The 18,847-nt window shown below is 46.4% G+C and overlaps 2 protein-coding genes across 6 annotated transcripts; one reads left to right on the top strand and one right to left on the bottom strand.

The window, feature by feature from the left end:
• Positions 1 to 759: 759 nt before the first annotated feature.
• Positions 760 to 13,764, bottom strand: CLN3 (CLN3 lysosomal/endosomal transmembrane protein, battenin). 2 transcript variants are annotated; one of them, XM_081168821.1, is made up of 17 exons: positions 13,627 to 13,764; positions 9,731 to 9,921; positions 9,527 to 9,612; positions 9,331 to 9,421; positions 8,159 to 8,261; positions 6,700 to 6,759; positions 6,528 to 6,607; positions 5,791 to 5,876; positions 5,344 to 5,416; positions 4,802 to 4,945; positions 4,561 to 4,691; positions 4,192 to 4,241; positions 3,620 to 3,688; positions 3,446 to 3,501; positions 3,223 to 3,316; positions 2,336 to 2,476; positions 760 to 1,504 (listed from the first exon to the last, which is right to left on the bottom strand). In XM_081168821.1, the coding sequence occupies exons 3-17, from the start codon at positions 9,573 to 9,575 to the stop codon at positions 1,385 to 1,387; spliced, it is 1,347 nt and encodes a 448-aa protein (XP_081024947.1). In that variant the 5' UTR covers positions 9,576 to 9,612; positions 9,731 to 9,921; positions 13,627 to 13,764; the 3' UTR covers positions 760 to 1,384. The 2 variants fall into 2 exon arrangements, with proteins under 2 accessions (XP_081024947.1, XP_081024948.1); XM_081168822.1 differs by having other exon boundaries at positions 9,331 to 9,415.
• On the top strand, positions 9,936 to 18,084 carry LOC308572618 (uncharacterized protein). Of its 4 annotated transcripts, none has more exons than XM_081168820.1 (8): positions 9,936 to 10,678; positions 13,245 to 13,435; positions 13,579 to 13,712; positions 13,833 to 13,887; positions 13,967 to 14,105; positions 15,091 to 16,547; positions 16,626 to 16,807; positions 16,897 to 18,084. In XM_081168820.1, exons 2-8 carry the CDS (start codon positions 13,391 to 13,393, stop codon positions 16,958 to 16,960), a joined length of 2,076 nt encoding a protein of 691 aa, XP_081024946.1. In that variant the 5' UTR covers positions 9,936 to 10,678; positions 13,245 to 13,390; the 3' UTR covers positions 16,961 to 18,084. The 4 variants fall into 4 exon arrangements, with proteins under 4 accessions (XP_081024946.1, XP_081024945.1, XP_081024944.1 ...); XM_081168819.1 differs by having other exon boundaries at positions 13,221 to 13,435; XM_081168818.1 differs by having other exon boundaries at positions 9,936 to 12,142.
• Positions 18,085 to 18,847: the final 763 nt, after the last annotated feature.

The raw sequence follows: 18,847 nt of genomic DNA, 5'->3' as shown, positions 1-18,847 counted from the left end.
AATATCTGACGGGCTTCCTGCAGCCAATCAGAAGCCGTGCTTAGGTTTCCAAATGTTTTGGAAGTCGAATGGACTTCCGGAACGGATTCCATTCGATTTCCAAGGTACGACTATTGTAAACCTGTGCTCGGATGAAGGGTGGCATAGAAATTTAAAGCAGTTTATAAATACTTTTAATTACATAAATAGCACATGCCCTCTCTCTGTATCCCCACCACACTACTTGTTTGGTTAGGCAGAGAAAGAGTGGCTCGCACAGTGTCACCAGTAAGCTTTGCAGGTGAGCAGGAATTTGAACTCGCATCTCCAACACTCTTTAACTCCTACGTTATTGTGGCTTTATTGTTTGTTTCCTACCCCGACGACAAAGATTAGAAACCTTACTTAAAATATGTTTCATTCTGTACAAATATGTATATGCTGGGGAAGAGATTTTAGAGCTAGAAGAGTCTCTGGGTATCCTCTAGTCCAGCTGTGCTCAGTGCGGGAATCTTACAACTTCAGCATTCCTGACAGATGGGTGTCCACCTTGTACTTAAATATTTCCAATGAAAGACACCACTACCTCCTCAGGCAGCATTTCCCACTGTCAAAAAGCTCTTCCCATTAGGAAGTTTTCTGATAATGTTCTGAACCAAAATCTGCACCTTTGCTATTTCCACTCACTACTTCTGGCCACTGTCTCAACAAATTCCCCAAACATATCAGCCCATACCATAATTGGTATATCTTTGAATAAGGGCAACAACAGAGCAATAATTGAAATATGACTGGTTTATTCATTGAGCTTGAGACAGAAATTGATCACTGTGCAAAATTATTATCCTTGCCCCTTTCTGAATTGAGCGTGCATCTCACCCTAACAATCTTCATTCCCTCCTTCCATATTTATCTATAGTTATTAATGCACTTATGCAGCTGCACATCCCATTTCTGCAGTATCTTCTGGTTACTTAGGAGTGTCACACTAAATATTCCTCCTCTGCTCCCTCTGCCCAACACAAGGATGTGCTGTGTGACCTATTGTATGCAACGTTCACATGTTTCCCCCCTACAAACTGCAGAACATGATTTCCCATCCATCTGCAATTGTGTGCTCTGATTAAGCCCTCCCACTGCTGTGCAACATGGGATAAAAGTAGATTCCCATTCAGGCTCAGTTAAAATAAAATGCTCTCCAAAATCAAAACAGACGAGGAAATTAATGCCAAAAGCTGACACCTTAATTCCGCGTGCCTCCTTTCTCCTCTTTTGACAGCCAGAGGAGGAGGGCATAAGCACATGCATCCCAGTGTCTTTCCCTCCTCCATACTGGGAAATGTACTATTCAGGAACAGGCATGTGGTAAGTCAAGGCATATGTTGGTCCCTCTGGGAAGTGGGCCTCAAGGGAGGCGACAGAAATGATTGTGGATAGGGATAGCAACAGCACCTGAAAGTGATATGCCCAACGTGTCAGCTATACAAGCAACTCCCATAGCAAACTCACGGTGCTCCGGCTTGCTCTGCATTTAGAGAGAGGAAGGAGGAGAGAGAATACATATATATATATATTAGTCAGTGATCCTCTACTATGTCTTCTGAAAATGTGAGGTACTATTCCTAGTCACGGGACGCGGGTGGCGCTGTGGGTTAAACCACAGAGCCTAGGACTTGTCAATCAGAAGGTCAGCGGTTCGAATCCCCGCGACGGGGTGAGCTCCCGTTGCTCGGTCCCAGCTCCTGCCCACCTAGCAGTTCAAAAGCACGTCGAAGTGCAAGTAGATAAATAGGTGCCACTCTGGCGGGAAGGTAAACGGCGTTTCCGTGCGCTGCTCTGGTTCGCCAGAAGCGGCTTAGTCATGCTGGCCACATGACCCGGAAGCTGTACGCCGGTTCCCTCGGCCAATAAAGCGAGATGAGCACCACAACCCCAGAGTTGGTCACGACTGAACCTAATGGTCAGGGGTCCCTTTACCTTTTCCTAGTCACTGTAACCTTTCTTTTGAGCTTCCCAGGCACCTGCTTCCTGCTTCCCTCCCCCAAGTGTCTTCTGCAACACAAAAAGGCTTTGCTGGATCAGGGGAAGGGGAAAGAGGAGAGAGGTGTTTACACACACACACACACACACACACACACACACACACACCTCTAACTGGTTAAAAGAGGTCCACTTGCTTGTTCCTTGCTCCCTCCAAATAAGGGAACTGGCCTCATGCTCATCTCTCTCAAGCTCTGAGTGATATGCCTTTCCTCTACCCCTCAGTCATGTGACTGAAGTCTCACCCTCCTGGGTGCTCCATTAATGTTCTTCCCCATTGGGCCACCATCTCCCCCCCCACCCCCACCAAGCTCACCTTTTCACTGATGCAGTGGAAAGTGTTCACGTAACCAGCTCCTCCCAGTAATCCCTCGTAGAGTACCAGAGCGAAAACTATATAGATGCTGGGTAGAAACATTTTGGACACAGCGACCGAGAGGAACACCATGTTCAGGCACTAGGTTGAAGAGGGGAAGAAAGAGATAGCATGTCAAGACCTTGGCAAGTAGAGGAGAAAACAATACGACTGTTCTGTTGTGGGAAAAGGAGCGAAAGGTGGCAGTGATGGGGAATAAGCAGGACAGGAAAACGTTACAAGCGTAGGGGACTTCAAAACAGACCAAAATAAGAGACTCAGCACTGCTCTGCAGACATTAGCAGGCAACACTGCCTGCTCCTTCCTGCTGCTCAGGCAGTTCTTAAAGGCACAACAGGAGACTAGGCCAGCCTATCCAGAAGGACAATTTGCAGTGCAATAAATGTGTGATCATCCTCCAAAAGGTTCACAGAAGTCTAGTTTCTCTTGCTTCTAAAGCAGGTGGGACAAACTGGTGGAGTCTCCTCCCACTGAAGCAGACCAAACTCCAAGTCATTTGCATAGCCCCACCTACGAAGCAGGTGGGAGGAGTGACCCCATTCCTCCACCTCAGAAGCAAAACACAAAGGCCCAAGTTCAGTCCCTGGCATCCCCAGGTGAAAGAAGCTCAGATAGCAAGGCTTCCCTGCAGACTCTACAGAACTGGGCTAGATAGACCAAGGATGTGACTCCGTATAAGACAACCTCACGCGCTCACTGGCAGAGAAAGATCACAATACTTGGATTGCAACATCAACATTACAACAGAAATGGGGGGATGAACATGTCTTGGAAGAGCAGAAAGGAATCATTCATGCAGGTGTCTGTTGGCGAGGGGAATGTTTTACCTGTAACACCGCAAGGAGCCATATGTGCCGAATCCGTATGCAGGTGGCGGAGGAACGAGAGACAAAGACCCCAGCCTGGTAGAGCATCTGGTACCTATAGGAGGTGGGGGAAGGGGGAATCAGGAGTTTTAGCTCCCAGCACTTTTCTATTCTAACCAACCAACCCAAGTCAGACAGAGGTTCCAAAATCCCATCTCATCTCACCTCCCAAACTTTCACTCACCAACGATATTGTTGCGCGTGAGTAAATGGCGCTTTATGGAAGTATAGCAGTTCAAACTGAGGAAGAAGACGACAAAAAGTGGGGGAGGACTGTTAATGGCGATGGATCAGAAGATTTAGCTCCACCTCCCTGGTAAAGAAGTCTCCACCCATCCCCAACTTTCACACTACTCACCAGGCCCTGGTTGATGAAGTATTCAGCAAAATACACAACAGCTAAAGGGATGAGGTATTTTAAGAGACCCTAGTAACAGAGAAGGCACATGTTAGTGCATCATGAGAAGGCCGTGAAACCATGAGTCAATCAGAGGTATATGGTCGCCTTGGGTAATGCAGGCTTCACAAACAGCACCCTTTACTACTGGGGTCACATTTGCACCATACATTTAAAGAACAAGGCGTACCCCCCCAAATAATCCTGGGAACTGTGGTTTGTTAAGCGTGCTGGGAAAGTGAGGTGTAAACTCACAATGATGTCTTTTACATCTGGGATCAGTGAGAAGGGCTTCCAGATAAATTCCATGAAGAACAGAGACCTGGCCTTTGTTTAGCAATTGGATAGCATTCTCCCCGCATCCCTTTTACACATTATTCACCCTGATATCCTCTAGAATAGGGACATATTTACATGCAAACTTATACTGATACGATCTGTGATATGGACACCTTTAAACATGTGCTCCGAAATACCCTACGCCCTCTCTCATATTAAAAACCAAAAACCCACATGCTGAGCCTGATTCTTACCTTGACCACCTGCCCCTTTTCTTGCAGGCTGAGCTGAGGGCTTTGTGCCTCTGGAGGAAGAAAAGGACGGTTGAAACAAGACAGCATAAAACAACCTTATTGGAAGAATTGTGAAAAAATTCTGTACCAAGGACATTACAAGTGCCAAAGACATTACATGAAGAGTTACAGCAATATCTGTGAGCAACTCGCTTGTGCTTGGCTTGAGCACAGTGCATCATGGGTAAAGAAGCTGTGACAGCATTTCTTCCCAGGGATAAAGTCTTAAGATAAATAAGGTGCATTGTGGGTATAAATACTGAACCTGTCCCTTATATGCAACATGTGGTACCACAGGAAGGTGAACCCGCCAGTAAAGGGATTGCTTACTATTTTGGAGTGTAGCTTTATTCTCAAGGAGCGGCTGCTGAGTTGAGGAAGGAGAACGTAGAGACTTCTGTGGACGCTTGCCCCAGCCACAGCGAGGGGCCCCGGGGGGTGGAGCCAGCACAAAAGAATAACTATAGAGAAAGCGGGGAGGAAGATGGTCAAGGAGCCCAGGGGCCTTGAATGATCATTTAAACTTCTACTGCTACAAGCAGATACCTAATATGAGAGAGTTAGTCCTCACCTGGCCTGCATGATGACCGGAACAATGGTCATGAGGAGGAGGGTGTGCTGGGGGCTCAAGCCTGCCTCTGTCAGTCCAAGGTATGAAAGCGCCCCTAGCAAGCCAGCCCCACCTGTTCCAGAAGACCAGGCAGACACCACGGCACTGCGAGGGGTGGGAAGAGAAGCAGAAAGAACATGAGTCATAATGGGGGTGATTTCTGGGTACCAGAAAGCACCCCCAGACCTAGCGTCATTACCTAACTGACAAATCCTGCACAAATTTATTCTACTCACGCTTCAAACCAAAGACTGGACCAGCTGTCAATCTTGTCCCTCCCCCCCCCATACATCAGGCCTTTCCGATTTTTATTATTATTATCAGATAAGTATGCATGTTTGTTTAATTAAATACATATCCAGCCTTCACAGTGAAAACGAAACAAAGACAAAAAAGGTTCCCCATCCCTAATCTAAAGAAACAGACCGCACCCACTGAGCAAGTAATGCATCTGACCCCACTACCAAATCTCCATCCTGCAGCCACTGTGTCCCTTTAGTTACCTGTCAAAGAAAGACGTGAGCGCAAGGAATGTTATTTCACCCAGGCCAGATGAAATACTGGCCAGCACGACACCTACAGCAATTAGAAGGTGGAGAAAGACCCAGTCAATACAAAACATGCTGATGCTTCCTTCTTGTTTTCTGTTGGCCCTCACCGCCGGAGCTCGCTATTAAGAGGCAGAAATTCTAAAGCGAGAGATCATATATGCTCAAATCACAGCTGGAAAGATATGGGTGGTGCAATCTAAAACCCGAAGGCCTCATGTTCTTGCTCCCCACAATTTTAGTCAAATTGTGCCTTCGAAGCATGAAAAAAAACAGCTGCCAAGAGGCTGTAACAATAAATAAGAAGGAGGACAAGCTCCCTGGGTTTCCCTGCCATAATTTGAGGACTACCTGCCTGCCCACCCCCCCACCAACCCCATCTCCCGTGAAGATGGTTATTACCTGCAAGGCTTTGGACTGTGCATGTGGAGAAGGCCACCACCAGGAAACTGCCCCAGGCCGTGATGACGCAGATGATGACACGCAAGCTGTGAGGGGTGGGGTGAGGGGAGGGGGGGTGAGATATAAGATGGGCAAATGGATGAGGCCTGAACTAACCATAAAGCCTCTTGCCATAGCTGTCAACCTTCCCTTTTTTTGCGGGAAATTCCCTTATTCCAGCGCTGTTTCCCGCTGCTTCCCGCAGCTATCCCGGATTGTTAGATATCCCGTAGACTGTTCCAGGGAAAGGTGAGGCTGCTAATCCCTTATTTTCAAATCTGAAAGTTGACAGCTATGCCTCTTGCCCATATGTCACATACAAAGACAACCCCTCGTGACTACCAGGGCTATTTATACACGATACCTTTAAAGCACATTCATAGCTCATTCTTCCTTCAAATAATTCTGGGCTCTGTGGTTTGACCCTCACAGTTACAATTCCCAGCAACTCTTGGCTTGGATATTACTTCACAATAACGAGGCAAGATATTTTCTCGTATACGTTAACAGAAAGGCTGCATGTACATAATGTAATTTAACATCTTATATTTTCCATGGATTATACGATTTTGTTCCAAATACACTTTGCCAAATTGTACGTCCATCGCACATGCAAATAAGTTTCAATTTCCCTCTTGCATTACGAGGGAATTTGGTATCTACCCAGCCGACGTTTCCAGCGATCTGAGCCAACTCACCCATATGGGAGCAAGTGGATACAAAATGGTGCGCTGAATTTGATGAGAAGGGTGGGCAGGATGTCAGCCAACAGCACGGCCTGTAGGGGGCAGCAAAGAGATGGGAGTGAGTCAGTAGATGGTGCCCTACTCTCAAACCTGCCCCTGTCATCACCCTGGACCCGCCACTTACCCCCGTGGAGATGGCATTGCAGTCGTAACGAGAAGCGTTTGCAGGAACGCTGGGGGGAGTCTGAGGGAGCAATTGGGCACAAGAGGTTAAATGTAGGAGAGAATAATTTCATCAGCCATCATTTCACCATCTGTTTTCCAAGATTTTCCTCATTCCAGTATGAAAGTATAACTTATACCATCGGGCATTCCATGGACTCAAGACCCACTTTGGGGTTCCATACTTGGGTCACAATCCCAATCAGGGCTGCAGTATGAGGGGAGGCAGGGTTTAACCTGTGGCCTTCCAGATGCTGTTGGACTCCAACTCGCAGCAGCCCCAGACACCATGGTCACTGGAGGGTCACAGGTTCCTCAACCCAGCTTTAACCCTTCTCTCCCTTGCCATTTTCTTGATTTTTAGAATAGGGGCAAATATCAGCTTTTGGGGGGGGGGTTGGAATGGGGAGAGGGGGGAAAGATTAGGGGCTCTCTGGAGCTGCTTTTTGCAAAGAAAGATACATGACCAGTCTGAAGTCTGAAGGATTCAAAAAATGCAGTTAGAAGTCATGTCTAGTTTGACCTTTGCAGATTTTCAGACACTCTTTACTATGCTTTTAGTCAAACTTTCCATCAATGAGTAGTTTAGGGACAGTGTAACATGGTTTTACCCTCCCCTCACCATTTATCTCCACAGCAACTCTGGGAGGTAGGTTAGGCTGACTAACTCCAGATCACCCAGTGAGCTTCATGGCTGTGTGGAAATTTGAACCCAGATCTCCCTGGTCCTATTCTAAACACTAAACAGTACAATATTAGCACCACTAAACGGCATTGTCAAACATACTGCTCATATTTATGACCAATATCAGTAACCAGCATGGCTGGTTTGTATAGGGCTCCCTGGTCATTTTGCAAGGCCCAGGTGGAGAGTGCCATTACGTACTGCTGCCATCTTAGTTAGCACTGGGTAATGTCACAATCTTCTCGATTAGTGCATGTGCTCACTAGCAGCGTAAGGGCATGCCAATGCCTTCTTTGCCACGTACAATATCTGAATGGCTCTGTATTTTCCCCACTTACTAGTCCACTAATTTACAGAGCAAATCTGTTTGTAGTCAGATCCAACGCTCTGAGATGTTTGCCTTCACGTTTGCCTGAAATTTCCCCTCTGCTTAGAGTAGTTTGATCTTAAGAGGCCTTTCAAATATCCAAAGGCCCTGGCTAATCAAGTGCTAGAGCCAGCCTTAGTGGAGTGCCAATCCAAATAATCCTTTTTCATCTTTCGTACACACATGTGATGCACCCTCTGCCACAGTCCACAGTCCTTTGCATGTGTAGGCCCTAATGCACCAGATCTGGCATACAGATGTTTTTCTATTCATCTCTCTCATCCAGGCTCAGATACTTTCTCTCGCTTTCTGTTTCTTGCTCTGTTTTGTACACAAACACTCAAGTACTCCTCTCCTTTGAATACTCACTGGCTCAGTCCCATTGCCTGCTGGCACCTTCTGATGGCTGAGAATATCATGGGCAGCACTCAGCATTACCACATAGGCAAAATTGTTGCAGAGTCCCAGCAACCTGTGGAGGGGAAAGCAGGCAAGTCAGAGCACCCAAAAATGCAAGACAGGAGAGTCAGTGTTATCATATCATTTCTTTCATTTCTATTCTGCCTTTTATCCAGGCCAGAGTTCAAGGGGGCATATATAAGGTTCCTTGCTCCCAAGCAGCCTCCCATCCAGATTCAGTTCTGCCTAGCTTCAGCAAGGTTGCTGCATCGAGCCTTTAGACCATGGGTAGGCAAACTAAGGCCCGGGGGCCGGGGCCGGCCCAATTGCCTTCTAAATTCGGCCCGTGGACGGTCCAAGAATCAGCATGTTTTTACATGATTATAATGTGTCCTTTTATTTAAAATGCATCTCTGGGTTATTTGTGGGGCATAGGAATTCGTTCATTCCCCCCCAAAAAAATATAGTCTGCCCCCCCCCACATGGTCTGAGGGACAGTGGACCGGCCCCCTACTGAAAAAGTTTGCTGACCCCTGCTTTTGACTATAGTCCCTTTTGAAAGCCCAGAATGGCATCCCCACACCCTCAGTTCCCTAGGGGTGTGTGAGAGAGTTCGTACAAATCCGGCTACAGCAAGCCCCACACAGCCCTCCAGTATGTTGCAATATGCTCAGATGTGGAGGATGCAACAAGGGAGGAGATCAAAAGAAAAGGAAATCTGATCCGTTTAGTGTCAACAGAGCATACAGCAAAATGCACCAATGCATAGAAAGACAAACCTGACTTTAATCGAGCTAAAAAAATTCCTTCCAGTAGCACCTTAAAGACCAACTAAGTTAGTTCTTGGTATGAGCTTTCGTGTGCATGCACACTTCTTCAGATACACAGAAGTGTGCATGCACACGAAAGCTCATACCAAGAACTAACTTAGTTGGTCTTTAAGGTGCTACTGGAAGGAATTTTTTTATTTTGACTATGGCAGACCAACACGGCTACCTATCTGTAACTTTAATCGAGCTGTCATTGTGCAAGAAATAACGCCACAAAGAAGCTGCTTTAAATAAAATAAGAAGGGAGGTTCTGCTTTTGTTCATGCTACGTAGCCTAGAAAAACTGTGGAAATAAAGCAAAGGGCGCCTCACCAGAAGCCCACGTTGTTCCTCCACTGGCTACAGGCATCCAGGGTGGTCTCGGGCTCGGCAGGGGGTGAGGCATCTTCATCTTCCCCTGTTTCTTGAGGGGGTGGAAGAGAAGCAGAGTCAGAGAAGAAAACGGGGTGGGGGGTGGGGGGTGTTGAATGGGAAGGGGGGGTGAGAGATGGGTGCAAAGAAGACTCACCTTCAGAATCACTCGGGATGTGATGCCACAGACTCCCAGCAGGTCCCATGGCAGGCAGGGCAGAATGGGGTAGTGGGGGCGACTACCTATAACAAAAATGGGGGGGGGCATAGATAAAAACAGAAACCATAGCTGCCCTAGAAACTTCTTAACTACACTGAGATATCCTCTCCCTCTTGCACACACCAGTCTCTCTTTCTGTACCTTTAAGAAATCGGAGCCTTAGACCATCACCGCGTAGCTTTAGGCCATCACCGCCCCTCTCAGTATATCTAGACGTAACAGATGCAAGAAGCTTCCTCTTAAGCGGCTGTCATGTGAAGCTGAATGTGCCGCCTGACTTTGCTTCCGGGTTTGATGCCATTTCCTGCTCCCAGTGCCCTCACTTGTGTGCCCTGCCGATAAAGCCATCCATTGTCGCAAGCACACGCTGGCAAACAAGCCGGTGTAATGAAGCTAGATTTGCCCTCAATATACATGGCTGCTTTACAACAACAATCTCCTCTCCCGGGAGAGCGTGATTGTCAGAAATTTATTGCAATAACGCTATTCATCGGGTAGGTGCAGATGAGTATGAACAGGTTCGGTAATGATCTCTTTCAGCTTCTGTCTTCTGGAAGAAGGTACAGGTTATAAAGACTAGGACTAGCCGCCTGAGAAACAGTTTTTATCCAAATGCGATTTTGGTTTTAAACGCAGTGTAAAGTAGCTTCTGTGGGAGTATATTGTGTTTAATTATGGGGTATCAGAGTTTTAAGGGGGTTAACCAGGCTGGGATAGTTGGGATAGCAGGCTTGTTGGTTTTAAAATGTCTGATGTAGATTTTTTCAATTTCGTTATTCTGTATGGGACAACGACAATAAAGATTATCGTATTGTATCGTTTCGTTATCATTTTAAATTAGGCATTCTATACGAGCTCTGTTAAAAGCATGCATGTTTTTAATGGAGTGACCAATTGCGGAGTTTTGCCATGTATTTTATTTTGAAACATTTGCATCCCTCTATCCTGACCATTCAAAACACTCGAATTACAGTAGAATGTATATATTTAAAATTATAGCAGAAACCACAGCACCAGAGAAAAATCACAAAGTAAGCCGGAAACAAAACAGACTCCTTAGTACCTTCCAGAACAGAAACATTTAAAAAAGTAAGTAAAAGCGTGGGGGGCCCAGTCATCCCAAGTAGGGTTACCAACTTTGTTCTGACAAAATACAGGACAGGATGGCGGGCGGGCGGGCAGGGGGAGTTGGGGAAATTTTGTTTTTAATCTGGTGCTGAAATTACTTCAGAACAATCCATTACAATATATTGCAGCCAAACCTGATGGCCCCTCTGGAATTTGTCACATACACATGAATTTATAAATCTGTCTGTGCTTTGCTACCCTGAGCTTAAATACATGACCTTTCATGCACATGCAATTCATGCAGACCAGGGCAAAAAATAAATAAATAGGGGGGCATATTCTGATGAGGGGACGAGCTTTGCTCCACATGGTAAATTTCTGAAAGAGAGAAAAAATATTATCCCCTACTATGTTCAGAATTTGGGGTTTTGGTTGCTCTCTGAGGGACAGCGCGGCATTCCCAGACTACAGCTTTGTGGATCTCTGTACCACCCATATTTTTCCAGATCAACTGCAAAGGAAGTCCCACTTTTTAATTTAGATGCTGGAATCCTTCCTGCATTCCTAAAGAAAATGGCCCTTTGCAAGTTGTTTAAAGATTCTGGATTGAAGAAGTCTTCTCTCGGATCTTTATATTGTACAAACCAACAATGAGTTTGATTTTAAGGACGCCGTTTACAGAGCTTCCTTGATCTGTGACCTCTATCTCTGCACTCAGGCCAGAGGAAATAGATGTTATTCTTAACTGGTTCCTCTCAGGAAACACAACCCTGCAGAAGATATATGCGAGTGATTTGGAGCTGTAACTATTAGTACTCTTCAGGCATTCTAGGCTGCACACCCACCGTACATTTAAAGCACATGACTCCCCCAATAATTCTTGGAACTGTAGTTTACCCCTCACCAAGCTACAATTCCCAGCACCCTTAGCAAACTACAATTCCCTGGATTCTTTGGAGAAAGTCGTGTGCATTAAAAGTGTGCTGTGTGTATGTAGCCGAAGCTTCACACAATATCCAGCTGTGGAGGCAGAGCATAGCCATTGTGACTAGTAGCCTTTGATAGCCTTAGCCTGCATTTTGAAACATGGAATCATAGAACTGGAAGGGACCCAAGGGTCATCTAGTCCAACCCCCTGCAATACAGGAATCTCAGCTAAAGCATCCATGACAGATGGCCATCCAACCTCTGCTTAAAAACCTCCAAGGAAGGAGAGTATACCACTGCCCTAGGGGAGACAGCTCTTACTGTCAGAGTTTTTCTGCCTGTTTAGTCAGAATCTCCTTTCTTGAAACTTGAAGTCATTGGTTCGAGTCCTACCCTCCAGAGCAGGAGAAAAGAAGCTTGCTCTGTCTTCCATGTGACATCCCTTAAGATATTTGAAGATGGCTATCATATTTCCTCTCAGTCTCTTCTTTTCCATTTATTTGTCTAATCCTATGTTGGAGCCATATTTCTGAGGAAATAACCGAAGGTCACTTCCAGGTGAGCTATTTATGGAGCGTTCATCCCGATCTGTTTGCACAAAGACTGAGCATTCGCTCTGATTCCTTTGGAGGGAGATCATACAGTGTTGCATCAAGCAAGTTTTAATCCCACACTTTTGAGTACATTTCCCCATCACCTTCCTTTTTAATTGGCGGGGCGGATGAGCTTCTTGAGAAAGAGCGTTAGCTCAACTTTAATCACGCAACCTGAATTTGCCAGTATGGGATTAAATCCCACCTGCAAAACAGCAACAGTCTGGAAGCTGCCTGATTTCCCATTCATTTCTTTCTTACCTAGAAATGTAGATGCCTCACCTGGGGCTGCATACACACCATACGTTTAAAGCACGCACACACATACACACCCCACATCTCCTGGGAACTAGCTTGCTGAGGACTGTAGCTCTGCGAGGATAAAGCTACAGCTTTAAATGTACGGTGTGCGTGCAGGCCTACTGAATTTGGCTGCTATGGCCTTGGATCATTCTGTCATCATTTGGCATTTGGGAACTGATTTGTTGATGCTCCTTCGGTTGGTTGGTTAGTTGGTTTCTCTCTCTCTCTCTCTCTCTCTCTCTCTCTCTCTCTCTCCCTCCCTCCCTTCGAACCTCCTGAATTTTTATGATTGTAACAATGGCTAGCTACCTTAAAGGTATTTTTTCTGGGATGGGAAGGCATGATCGTAATGGTCTAATAAACAGATGAGTGACTAAATAGCAGCCTTACTTGTAATGGTGTTAATGGCCCGCTAATCTCTGCTCTATTTTGTAATTAATCAGAACCCCACCCTGAAATTTGCTGTGGGTTGTTCCACAAGTTGGGAAAGAACCAGGGCGTGTTTTGGTCAAAGTTCATTGCACAGGGTTCAGGTCAAGTTGCCACTAAATTGTCAAGAGAGAGAGCGAATCTTTCTCTTTTTTAGAAGGGTTGATATGTGGGCGAAAGTAAAAAAGGGAGGGTTAATGAACAAGATGGACTAAATTCTCCAACTATGGTTCTGCACTCCCCTGAGTTGGAGGCTGATTTAGTCGGCATTTGACACTGACTGTCTCTCAACGCTTCTTGTTTCCATCAAGTTTGTGGTGTGCTGCTTTTAACAGTTGTGCAAAGCCAGAACGGACTGTGGCAATGAGTTGCAAAGGGGAGGAGGAGGATGTGGTCAGAAGCTTTGACGGCGGCGTTACTTCCCTCCCTGGGGAGAAAGGAGAAGCTGCTGTACCTCCTCTCCACCTGACCCAGATGTCCGATGGAGCACCTTCAACGGCTGCTGGGGACCCTGCAACGGGCTCTGGTAAAGAAACCCCCTTTTGTCGTCAGCCAAGCTGGGGTGGGCTCCAGGGCCCATGACTTACGTGGAGGGAGGTGGGTGCGTCTGCTGGCTTGCTCAACAGACCATCTGCATTCAGTGTCTCCCTTGCTCCACCCCATCTTCAGGATTATGTTTCGTCCTTCACCACTTACCTGCTTGGAGATGAAACTTACCCAGGAGCAGAAGAGTCAGGACATAGAAGGGATAGGAGCAGCCGAGGCAGCAGCCATGACGGGGAAGTGGAGACAGCACACTCTGGGTAATGAAGCCACTGGCTGAGGTGGGAGTGGGGGAGCTATTTATGCTTGGAGCTTTCTACCTCTTGAGTGGAAGGGTCTCCACAGCAGCTGGATTCACCCTTTCCCCCTCTTCCCTGCAGGGACATTCCTCCAAGGAGACATCTGGAGGTCTTTGAAGGTTCGCTCACTGCAGAGGTAGGTGCTGGAAAAGAGGAGGTGGGGAAAGAGTCATTTAAGCTCCGCCTCTCCTTCACCATGATCCTTCCTTTTTCAGATAACCCCAGCCAACCAGGAAATCCAGGCAGCATCAGAAGCAGCAGATCACTATGCTCAGGCGACAGAGTCTGTTCACAAACCTTCCAAGTTCCCCAACAGATCTGAGGGACAGAAAAAGGCTGAGGAAAAGCTCTCAGGTGATGGAAAATTCTAGAATGTGCCAAAGTCACACTGTGGAGGGCCCGATGGGTGTGTCTAGGAGGCATGGGTTGCTACCTGGTTTGATTTAGCTTGGAGTCTCCATCCTAAACATAAATGTGTGGGAAGCGATTGTGGTTGCTCAGTCTTGAGGATAAAACCGTCTGCATATGAGCAGAGAAACCTCCATCTTTCCCATTGACACATTCCTGGGCTAATTTATGCCATTTGAATAAGGTTCCAGAACTGGGACTACTGACCCATGGCTCATCCTGGAAAGAGAAATCAATATATTTATATTGGGCACTGTGCATGCACTGATGTTTCTCTGCTATTGTTTTTATTGATAGTGACCCTGAACGTTTAATGGTCCTGTATAACTTCAGATTTTTTGGTGCTTTGTTACTGGGGATGATGTTTTATTCTAAGATCTTGCATGATGATGATGATGATGATGATGATGATAATTTGTTAGCCTTGTTGCAGTTTACAAGAAAGTACGATAATAAAAATATTTTACAATAAGAAAACATCCTTAATTTCAGGGTGAAACAATAATATAGGAATGTGTATATTTGTGGGGAGAAACCAATATCTTTAGGTTCTGGGGTGCTCAAATGCAGAGCTGAAGAGACCAAGATCTGTGTGACCACAGTATGAGATTCATAGTGTAGGACCCAGGAAAGAGCCCCTTCAGCAGTAACTCCTAGTATTTGTAACTCCATCATAACTGAGGCCATTAAGATTCCTCTTTTCTGGTGGGTGTTCAGAGGAGGAGAGACCTGAATGCTATTAGCATTTGTGATTCAGTGATAACTGCTACGTGTTTTTGAAAGATCCTGGTTCATCAGTTGTATGCATTTTTATCTATTTGCTTTGTTGTAAGCTGCCCTGTGGCTTATGCAAAGGGAGCTATATAATTCAAATACATAATCCAAATACATAAATACTGTAAATGTGACCTTCCTAATTTCTCCCCCACAGAGTCCTCTCAATTCCCAGCTGATGCTCCAAAGTCAAGCCCCACAGCAGCTGCAATCAGCAGCATCAGACAGAAAGATGTGGAGGGGCCAACTGCTACTGAGGGACTCCATCAGCGGGAGCTAGAAGGAACCAGCTGGATAGGAGGAGTTCAGCAGCAGGGGGCACTAGAAGAAGAGGCAGATACAGAACAGCATCAGCATGGGGAAGCAGAGAAGCCCGAAGGCAAACAGCCAGAGGAACAAGGGCAGGGAGAAGAGACTTCAGAGGAGAGGGAGGAAAAACAAGTGGCAACTGTGTGGTATGACGGGATCCAGCAAACTGCACCAGATTGGGCACTATCTGTGGGAGAAGAGCAGAGAGGGATGGTGAGGGCTGTGGGGTTTCAGCTCAGTGGGGAGGTGGAGGAGGAGGTCAAGATGGTGGAGAGACAGCAGCTAGAGGCTGAGAGACAACAGGAAAACGAAGCAGAGATGGAAAAGGACCTGCTGGAGGAAACCAATATGGTGGTTGCAAAGGAAGGAATTCCACAAGCAGTGCCAGGCAGGGCAGAGACTGAAGACCAGGAGGAGATGCTCAGAGGAGAAGCTGAAGCTGGGAGAAGCCATCTGTGGGAGCCAAAGGAGGAAGTAGAAGGCACAAGAGAGACTGATTGTGGTCAGGAAAAGGAACTGGGAGAAACTTTCTGGTATAAGGGGATTCAGGAAAGGGTACCAGATTGGCCACAGTTTGTGGAGGTACAACAGCGAGGGCTGGAGGAGGCAACCAAGATGGCAGAAGATGAGCAGCTGGAGGTCGAGCAGGAACACAAAGAAGATCCAGAAGCAGAAAGGCAGGAGGGAGAGACATGGGCTGTGGGATTTCACCACAGGGGGCTGGAGAAGGAGGAAGAAGAGGTCAAGATGGCAAATGGTCAACAGCTGGAGGTCAAGCAGGAACAGGAAGAAGAACCAGAGGTGGAAGAGGACCTGCAGGAGGAGTTAGATATAGCCGAAGAAGAAGAAATTCAGCAAACGATGCTGGGCACTGCAGAAACTGAGGGAGGGCAGGAGGAGGAGCTGGACGAGGAAGAAGAGGCAGGGAGATGCCACCAGTGGGAGCCAAGGGAAACTGCTGTGATTTTGGAAGGGCAGGATGGGGAGCCAAAGGGAATAGCAGAGAACAGGGGTGGTCAGTGGGAAGAAGTGGCAGGTGCTGAAGAGACAGAAGGGGCCCAGCAGAGGGAGGAAGAGGAACCTGTGAGAAAGGAGGCAGCAGAAGAACTTCCAGGAGAAGAATGGCTGGAGGAGAGTGACCAGGAGGGAGAATCAGAGAGGCCGGCAGAATCTAGTGGTCTTCTTGACAAAGAGGTGCTGGAAGCAGCTAGAGTCCAGACAAAGCAAACAGAAGAGACGGACAGCAGCCGGCAGCAAGAACCCATGGTGTGCACTACCTCCATCGCTGGGACGTTCCCAGTTAAGGTAAGCAAAATAAAAATAAAAATGGAGCACGATGGGAGCCAGGACTCTGGAGTTAACCAATTCACTTCTCCTGTGCAGGTCGTGGCCCTGGATACAAGTCACCAAATGGAGCGGGTGCTGCTTCGCCGCAAGAGCTCTATCCGGCGGGCGCCCAGCACAAAGAGACAGCCAGTGGAGACCCAGCCAGAGACGATAAGCGTAGCTGAGGAGGTTCCAGCTCAACCACAAACACCACGCAGGCAGAACCCAAGGCTTTCTGGGTAAATATGAATATCCTATCACCACCACCCCAGGAGTTAACCTCGGAGTTTTGCCTCACTTTGCTCATTCATTCTCTTTGCCTCCCCAGGTTTGGGCCTATGCACCCCAGCATGATGGCTGAACTTCAGACCCGCCTGCGCAAGCCCCAGTGACCCAAGGGTTGATTTCTGCATTATATTTGAGCTTTCACTGGACGTAAAAACCACCTCTGGAAATCTAAGGGCAGTTTAGCACTCATTTCCATGTTAATTGCTTTCGGGGTGGGGGATATCCATTTGCAACCCTGTTAATGCAGAAAATTGTGGGAGATGAGTGATGAAATTGGGGATACTCTACCAGCATACAGTTCTCTCGTGCCATTTTCATGCGTGAATCATGGGGGGACAGAAGTGCGCAGGTGCGGAAAGGGTGGGGAAGCGGCCTCATGTCCAATGACATTTGTTGTTGTATCACACCTCACCCACTGGTGTGAAAAAGAATTAGTGCAGCATGCCAGCGTATTGCTCGAAAAGCTACAGCAGTGTGAAAGCAACGTTAGAAAACAGGGCAGGAGTGCTAGTGTTATAATCAGGAAAACCACCACAAAATTCTCATATCTGAACTTACCCCTGTGATAGGCTAAGCCATAGGGTGTGTGTGTTGGGGGAGCAAGACTAGAAAATGGGGCTAATGATACTGGTTGCCATTCATATCAATGGCTCCTTCTGCATTAGAGCCTTGTAGCGCTGCTGAGGTACTGCTTTTCCACAATAATCTGGAATTAACACTCCACGTAATACTTCATATAGCTCTTTCCTCCCTAAAAATTCCTTCCTGCTCAATCCATTAAGACAGGGATAGCCAACATGGTGCCCTCCAGATGTCAATGGATAACAGATCCTGTCCCCCTTGACCACTTGCTATGTTGGCTGGGTCAGATCGCATTTGTAATCCAGTAGCATGCAGTGGACATCACTGGCTACCCCTGTAAGAGTATCTACATCAGAAGCTCTATCGAGGGTGCCACCACTTTCAAATGTGAGAGAGCCTTTTCAGTGGTTGTGTCCTCCCAACTTTTAAAATATTTTTTTGTAACTAAGTGAAGAGGATGTTTTTCTTTCTGGCTTTTTAACAATAGCTGTAGTTCATTTATCTAAATTTAGTTAATGTAGTTCATTTATTCACGTTTAATTGTTATTTCTACTTTTGTTTTTAGTTGCTGTTTTCACCGTCAGATGTGCAGTTTCTGGCTGGTTTAAAATGTCAAAATGTTGGTATTAAAAATTGCTTAATTGCACTGTTTTTTGCCGTGTTTCAAAAACTTCCGTTGAGAGGTAGACAAGAAATCTTTCAAATGAATCAATAAATCCATGTCAGTGGTTGTCATACTGTTTCACAGGGAGCTTATAGGCAGGCGAGCTAAAACGACTTGCCTGCTGCTGCCAGTCTTCCATTACAACATGCAGCTACTGGAGAGTTTGGTAGTGTACATTGTTCACCTAAGGCAACAGTGAGATACATTAGCCAGGCCAGTACCAGTCAGGAACGGTGCATGCTCCCAAGAAAATACCCAGAATCCTCTGTAACAAACAGTTACACTCACTCCAGTTCTCTGAGCAGTGAGAAGTTCTGGGGGTTTGATTTCCTTTGGAAAGAGGTCACTGGAGTGACTTATTGATGCTTTGTAATAATTATGTTCATTTATACACACACACACAAATTTTAAGCCAAAATTCACAGGGCGGTCCACAATATAAAAATACAAAATGAAAACACACAGTTTAATCTCGTCAAAAGATAGGCAGATGCTCCCACATCAGATCTCTGCCAGCAAACCACAATTTTAAGCCATTGTTTGTTGATGACTTATGTATGTTGGGTTGTTTTAACTAGGGCTTGGTGTTATGTGCAAACCTAGCACCCTTCCTTAACCATGGCTGCATACTCTTTACCATCTTAAAATCCAGCTAGGTTCTTCTTTCCACCCCAATTTGGATTAAAGCTGGTTGAGGGGGGGGGGGATGCATCAAAATGCAATATTTCATTAAAAACAACAGGGT

The sequence above is a fragment of the Podarcis bocagei genome (assembly GCF_964188305.1).
Source record: "Podarcis bocagei genome assembly, chromosome: 13".
Taxonomy (NCBI): domain Eukaryota; kingdom Metazoa; phylum Chordata; class Lepidosauria; order Squamata; family Lacertidae; genus Podarcis; species Podarcis bocagei.
The sequence above is the reverse complement of the archived record's forward strand: the minus strand, read 5'-3'. Positions and strand labels throughout refer to the sequence as shown.

Excerpts from the sequence above, each read along its gene's own strand:
- CLN3 (XM_081168821.1), bottom strand. The coding sequence starts at position 9,575 with ATGGGACCTGCTGGGAGTCTGTGGCATCACATCCCGAGTGATTCTGAA. Across the intron at positions 6,760-8,158 it reads CAGGCAATGGGACTGAGCCA|ACTCCCCCCAGCGTTCCTGC; the intron begins GTGAGTATTCAA and ends TTGCTCCCTCAG. Across the intron at positions 3,317-3,445 it reads CACGCGCAACAATATCGTTG|GTACCAGATGCTCTACCAGG; the intron begins GTGAGTGAAAGT and ends CACCTCCTATAG.
- LOC308572618 (XM_081168820.1), top strand. The coding sequence starts at position 13,391 with ATGGAGCACCTTCAACGGCTGCTGGGGACCCTGCAACGGGCTCTG. Across the intron at positions 13,436-13,578 it reads GGACCCTGCAACGGGCTCTG|GATTATGTTTCGTCCTTCAC; the intron begins GTAAAGAAACCC and ends CCCCATCTTCAG. Across the intron at positions 16,808-16,896 it reads CAGAACCCAAGGCTTTCTGG|GTTTGGGCCTATGCACCCCA; the intron begins GTAAATATGAAT and ends TTGCCTCCCCAG.